Genomic DNA, 7,345 nt, shown 5'->3' with positions numbered 1-7,345 from the left:
TTTTTTTTTTTTCTGAGACAGTATCTTGCTCTGTCACCCAGGCTGGAGTTCAGTGGTACAATCTCGGCTCACTGCAACCTCCAGCCTCTGGGCTCAAGTGATCCTCTTACCTCAGCCTCCTGAGTAACTGGGACCACAGGTGTGTGCCACCATGCCTGGCTATTGTATTTTTAGTAGAGATGAGGTTTCACCATGTTGCTCAGGCTGATCTGAAACTCCTGAGCTCAAGCAATCTACCTACCTCTGCCTTCCAGAGTGCTGGGATTATAGGTGTGAGCTACCACGTCTGGCCTACTTTACTTCTAATTAGCCAGCTTTTTCTAAATCCGACATCTATATACATTAAAACAGATGTAAAATGCGCCCCCCCCCCACACCCATTATTCCTGGCACATTCTAGTTGCAGCTGCAGTTAGGAATGTTAGCAGGGACTCAGGTACCTGCCTTTGCATTGACTTTTAACTCCGTGCTTTCAAACTCTAAAATGCCTGTGAATTACCTGGGATCTTATCAAAATGCAGATTCTGCTTCAGAGGTCTGGGGTGGGGCCTGAGAGTCTGCATTTCTAATAAGACCACAGGTAATACCCACCCTGCTGATCCATCAAGCACAATTTGCATAGCAAGAATCTGCTACTTGTATAACAAATAGAATCAGGCTGTTCTTGCCTCCGTTTATTTTAGCACTTTGTTCCTATCTGTCATTCCTCTTATGTGGCACTGTAGCTGATGGTATAAGTGTCCGTCTCCTCAACCAGACTGAGTTTCTTGAGGGCTCAGAATAAATATAAATGAGACCATTTATATTTGACAGTTTTGTGTCTGGCTTAGTGCCTGACATAATAGTTCCAAATCCATGTGTTTTGAACAGATGACTAATGACTCCAAGGGCACGTATAGTGAGAAGCCTCATGGAATCCTCATCTTGAGGTACCATCATGGGCATAGCACGTGTAGCGGGCTATGTGAAAACCATGCTGGCCATCAGCAGTTGCACAGGGCTTTCCCTCCCCTTGGGTACTGCACGGTTTACATGGCACTGCAGCATGATGCAGTACTGAAGAATAGGGAACTACACAGGAAATTGTAGGGCTAACGTTAATTTGTTAGGGTCTGTGGGAAGAAGGGGCTTATATACACAATCCATAGTGTATAAAAATAAGTTAGGGGCTATGGGAAGAAGGATCTTGTATGTGCAATTCATGACATTCCAACCAGCCAAGAGTGTCTAGTTAGAGTTCCTATTGGGCTATTTTCCTTTATGTACCAGGTTTTGAATCTGGGAGTACTTTTGAAGCCCAAACTAAGAAATCCAACAACTAAAACAACCTTCCCAACAAACCCCTTTTCATGTTTTAATTTCTCTATGGAAGAAGCTCTGTTTGCTCCAAGAAATCTGAATTTCTGAAGGCTGTAGCTGTCTGAAAACGGAATGGTGTCAGTCCACTTTGTAAAGACATCCCTGACCACAAGCAGTGGATCTTTCAGGATATCTTAAGGCTGATGGAAGCCCCCCCTTCCACTCTGACCAGTGACACACCACTACCAGGACAAAGAGGGCATGGCCATCAAGTGCTAGAAGAGAGAGCTGGTTTCTGTCATATTTCAAATGCAGACAAGACCTATTTGTAGAAGGTGAGGTCCATAGAGGGTGTCAGAATAGAGGAGGAAGAGAATATAGAATTTCCACAGAGCTGTGAGGCTAAACCTTTCTGTGGGTTACCAACCCTCTCAAACATCTAATGCGACCTGTGGCACCTCTGCCCAGGGCGATACATACAAGCAAAATTTTGCTGCCAGGCACAGTGGCTCACACCTTTAGTCCCAGCACTTTGGGAGGCCAGTGTGGATGGATCACCTGAGGTCAGGAGTTCGAGACCAGCCTGGCCAACATGGTAAAACCCTGTCCTACCAACAAATATAAAAATTAGCTGGGCATGATGGTGTGTGCCTGTCATCCCAGCTACTGGGTAGGCTGAGGCAGGAGAATCGTTTGAACCCAGGAGATGGAGATTGCAGTGAGCCGAGATCATGCCACTACACTCCAGGCTGGAAAACAGAGCAAGACCCCGTCTCAAAAAAAACTCCCAAAAGGAACAATTTTGCATATGATTTCAGTGAGATCAGAGTGACCTTGAACCTTGGACTAAGAACCCCTGGAGTGAAGGGACATGAAGACTAGGGTGTGGGTGGCAATGGGCAGGATTTAGAGAGGTTTTATCTTTCTCTGTCATCTGACCCCAAGAGGAATTTCACACAGGTGATAGTCATGGATGTGGTTCTACTTTTTGTTATTTGGGCTGCTCAGAGGAAGCCCCTTGATTTCTTTTCAAACACGAACAATCTCCGAGACGATCAGAGATGTCAACAGCCGTGATAGCTGTGCCTCATAGGCCACTGTGTTAGTTCTGCTTCTTGAGCGAGATGAGATTTATTATTGTCCCAGGCATGGGCACAGTGTTTCCTATCAAAAGCTATCCCACACATTCTATTCATTATTCTGTCTGCCTGCAGTGCTGTCATCAGATGAATATCAAATCATTCGGGTGGACAGTTCCCAGAGCTGTTTGGAGGAACTTTTTTTCTGCTTTGTTAACATTAGTATTCGCAGTACTAATGTGGAGGGAGGAGGGGGAGTGATACAGCTTGTATTCGTGATTAGGTAAACACAGTGTTTTCCTTTAGTGTGATTCCATGCAGTTGTCATGATTTCTAAGTTAAAGGTAGAAAAAAGAGGATTCCTTGTTGTTTGACCTGCACCTCCACTTTATGACAGTGATGATGGAAGGTCTGGGTCTTTGCCTTGTGGCTTGGCTCAGTGCAGCAATGGTAAGTTTTCCATTTGAGCTGCAGCTGGGATGATGCTATGGTTTGAATGTATCTCCCAAAAAGCATGCATTGGAAACCTAATCCTCAAAGCAACAGTGTTGGGAGGAGGGGCTCCCACCTTCGTGAATGGATTAATGCCAATTATAAAAGGGCTGGAGACTGAGTTGGATCTTTTGCTCTCTTGCCCCTTCTTCCATCTTCTGCCATAGGATGATACAGAACAAAGCCCCTCACCAGATGCTGGCATCTTGATCCTGGACTTCCTAGCCTCCAGATCTGTAAGAAATAAATGTCTTTTCTTTATAAACTACCCAGTCTGTGGTATTCTGTTATGGCAACACAAAACAGACTAAGACAGATGGTGAGCTTGGCTGCACACTATGCTGGGGGCATCTTACATCTATCTCTCTGAGTCTCGCTGTTGAAGAGGATGATCTTGCACACAAAATTCCAGAGTCATGTGGACTGTTTCCCGTAGGGGAATGTGTTTGTGTATCAACTAAACTTTTTGCCTTCATATGTAGAAATAATGATGGAGAATTGTCATTTTGGCTGCCTGACATGTTTTCCCTCCTAAGAGCACCTCATTCTCCTTTTGGGGAACTACCTCTTCCCTAGTGCCACAGTTCCATAGTTGGGTAAGGCTGGTAACCCAGTGCCCTGCCCCGCCCTGCCCTGTCCTAGCCAAGGAGCAGGCCTGGGAATCAAACTAAACTAATAGTACCATCACTTTCCTGGAATTTTAGCTTGATCAGCATGACTCAGGGACTGACGATGATTGGAGTGCAGTCATTGTCAACAGCAGATCCCCAATGACAGCAGTCCCGCCTCAGGCCACTTAAACCAGAATCTCAGAGGATGGGGTCAAGACATCAATCTTCTTTAAAAGCTTTAAAATTTCCCTTGGTGATTCCAGTGTACAAGAAGGGTAGGATCACTGCCAGAGAGGCTGCTTCCAGACCCTCCAGAACTGCCCTGGTTTCCATGCCTAATTTGCCATCCTTCTGGTTGATTCTATGGGTTCCTAAAAGCCTTCCTTGAAATCCTCAGATTACTGAAGTTTATCACCATTGATTTTGTTCTTTGTAACACATGACCCTGATACTGAAATGAAAAACAATTGTATGGTTATGTTTTACTCTGAACCCAATGCAAGTAAGCCACCTTGCCAAGAAAACCAAAACGAATGGATTTGACAGTGTAAAGCCAACAAATACGCTTCCATTCCTAATGGAATCCACTCATGGAAAATAAGCCCATTATACCACCAACACAAAGACTGGGGATTTGCACGGTGTTAGGAAAAATTTTTAAGAATCCCTGGGAGGATTAAGGAAAAGAACTCTCTAAGTATGAACATACTCCTTTTTCTTCTCTAGACGTGCTAGAGATTATTTAACATGTAGCCAGATAGCTCCTTACTGGCAGCAAATGTGTAAATCAGGGACTTTGCAGATCCTCTTCAAAGAAGGTTGGCAACAGGAGGACGTTCTGGACCTTCAAAGAGTTCCAAGTGCCTTGGGTTTTCCAGTTGGCATCACAGGAGAGGCAGTTGCATTTTAGAGAATGAGGGTGCTAAGTGGCCGGTGAAAATGGAATTTTTTCCAAAAGCCAGATTTCGTTTTGATTGTGTTGCAAATCCGGAAAAGAGCCACTTTGGCTTGATGCTGCTTCCCAGGTGCATGGCTGAATTTCAGCCTCTGAACAGAGGTGCAAAGGTGTCTCATGCAGCTTTTGTGTGAGAAGAAGGATTTGTCTTGCTTGATTGATTTATCTGCATTTATAGTCACATCAGTCATAGTCAAATATTGAAGCAGAATGATCTTGATTGGAAAGAAATGCATTCTTTGTTAAGCGCTAAGACAGAAGAACTGTACCTTGTTGAAAACAAGATTCACACACATCTATGCCTTGGGAATTGTTGTCAAGTGTATGAACCTCATTAGACCACTTTCAGAGATCAGCAGTTAGAATGGCAATTGCCACTTTATTATTATTGTTATTTTTTATTGTTATTTTGTGATGGAGTCTTGCTCTGTCGCCCAGGCTGGAGTGCAGAGGCGCAATCTTGGCCCACTGCAACCTCTGCCTCCTGGGTTCAAGCAATTCTCCCTGCCTCATCCTCCCGAGTAGCTGGGATTACAGGTGCCTGCCACCACGCCTGGCTAATTTTTGTATTTTTAGTAGAGACGGGGTTTTGCCATGTTGGCCAGGCTGGTCTCAAACTCCTGGCCTCAGGTGATTCACCTGCCTTGGCCTCCCAAATTGCCGGGGTTACAGGTGTGAGCCACCATTCCCAGCCACCACTTTAAAACTGCCAGATCTGTCTTCACCCACAAACAACCCTTAGAGTCACAGGACTTCCTGATAATATCTGTGAAGCAGGGGCTTAGGACCCCAGGATTTCTGGCTGGGAAGGCACCAGAGGGGTTGTCAGCAGCTGCCATTCATACAGTGCTGGCATCTCTTTTGCAACATGCTTTCTGGTCTAGTGCACTTCTTGGCTGAAATGCCCAGAGCACAACTCTTGAATTCTACTCCCAGACATGTTCTTCCCTCTTCCGTGTGGATGGCTTCCAACTCCGTCCCCTTGTCAGCATCCCCACCACCACTCTTCATGCTCAGTCATGATAAACCTTGGCAGGCCACTGTACAGCTTCCTAACAGCTTGTCTTGCATCTACTCTTGACTTCAACAGCACCCTGCTCCCACCCCACCTCCCAGCTGCCCAGCACTGCAATTCCTACTCCACAGTACAGCCAGAGTATCTTTTAAATATGCTGCTCAGATTGTGTAGCACTGCCTCTTAAAGCTTTCTATCTCAATAAAATGAAACCCAAGCTCCTATGGGTTTATAAGACCCTATGATCCAACTCCTGTCTCCTTTCTTTTTCTTTTTTTTTTTTTGAATTTGGATTTTTCTGTTTATTGGTGAGTTTGAGTACATATTTATATTTATTGACTATTGCAATATTCTCTACAATCAGACGATATCCTTTGTCCAATTTTCTGTGGCATTTCTATTTATTTATTTGATTAACAATTTTTCATAAGAGAGCCCACTGTCTCCTTTCTAATCTTACTTTGTATAAATCTTCCCTTTGCAAATCATGTTCCAGCCACAGTAACTTTCTTTTGGTTTCTTACACACATCAGCCTCATTTCAGCCTTATTTCTACTCCCAAACCCTTGCAACTAGTGTTCTTTCTGCCTAGAATCTCTTCCTCAAATCTTCCCATAGCTACTACCCCTTATCGCTCACACAGTAGTTCCAATGTCACCTCTTCAAGAAGCCTTTCCTGACTACCTGATTTAAGGTAGCCTGGCACTCCCCAGCACCTCATCTAACTTTAGCTTCTTCATAGAACTTACCACTTTTGGGTCCTATTTAACTGTTTTCCCCCACTAGAACCTAAATGCGCAAGAGCAGCAACTTAAAAAAAAAATTCATTCTTGTGTCACAGCGTTTAAGATACTTCCCAGAAAAAAGGGGATAATAATAAGCCTCAGTAAAACCTAATATGCAGCCTCAACATTGGACAACTAACTTAAGCTGCCGTGCCCCAAAATGTAACTTTCTTAATAAGCAAGTGATATTCCTTTCTAGAAAACTAAAAAGTCACGATTGCAGCCCATAATAAAACTCGCTTGTCTTGGGGCCCCATTTAGGTGTGATGTCCTTTTTGGAGAAATGTCACTCTAGCCCCGAAAATAATAAAAAAAAGAATTAGAATCTTGACTGCAGTTTGAAGTAAAAACCCCAGAGCACCGTAAAACTTCTTAAATGTTCTCTTTATTTATTTGATTCTTTTTTAGTATATCTGGAAGGATGGAGGGTTGCCACCTATTAATCAGTGCTTTCATTTGTTCCTATTTACATGACAAAAACATCTTGAAAATCAAAATATAAAAAAGAACAAGGCAAAATATAAAAAATGAAACAAGGCAGTATTCTCTCAGTACAAATATATTTTATATTTACTTAACCTTTCTTCAAAATTACCACTGAAGTTTGTGTTAAAGAAATATGTGCACACAAAATAAAAGTCCATTAAAACTTTAAATATGCAATTAAAGTAACAGCTATTGCCCTGCAGTCGCCAGATCTTGATGTTTATTTGAGCTATGATGCTATTCCGATCTGGATTCAAATCCCAGTTCTGCCATTTGCTGTGAGGATGATCTTGGAAAACTTACTGGAATTCTCTAAACCCTATCTCCTCACCTATGTAGTGGCTGGGCATGGTGGCTCATGCCAGCACTTTGGGAGCCTGAGGCTGGAAGATTGCTTGAGCCCAAGAGTTTGATACCAGCCTGGGCAGCATAGGGAGACACTGTCTCTACAAAAAATGAAAAAAATTAGCTGGGTATGGTGGCACGCACCTGTGGTTCCAGCTGCCGGGGAGGCTAAGGCTAAGGTGAGAGGATTGCTTGAGCCCAGGAGGTCAAGGTTGCAGTGAGCCATGATTGTGCCACTGCACTCACTCCAGCTTGGGTCACAAAGTGAGATACAGTCT

At 43.7% G+C, this 7,345-nt stretch overlaps 1 protein-coding gene across 1 annotated transcript in view; it reads left to right on the top strand.

Moving 5' to 3' along the window:
- The first annotated feature begins 937 nt into the window (after positions 1–937).
- Positions 938–7,345, top strand: part of KIAA1549L (KIAA1549 like) — a 173,540-nt gene continuing 167,132 nt past the window's right edge. The window contains exons 1-3 of the mRNA XM_017530550.2: positions 938–1,016; positions 2,514–2,661; positions 4,208–4,341. Of these exons, the coding sequence (XP_017386039.2) occupies positions 938–1,016; positions 2,514–2,661; positions 4,208–4,341 (361 nt within the window). The remainder of the gene's footprint in view (positions 1,017–2,513; positions 2,662–4,207; positions 4,342–7,345) is intronic.

Source organism: Cebus imitator, unplaced genomic scaffold (genome assembly GCF_001604975.1).
Source record: "Cebus imitator isolate Cc_AM_T3 unplaced genomic scaffold, Cebus_imitator-1.0 Scaffold66, whole genome shotgun sequence".
In the NCBI taxonomy this organism is placed as follows: domain Eukaryota; kingdom Metazoa; phylum Chordata; class Mammalia; order Primates; family Cebidae; genus Cebus; species Cebus imitator.
Note: the sequence above shows the minus strand (reverse complement) of the source record. Positions and strands in the feature narration are given on the sequence as shown.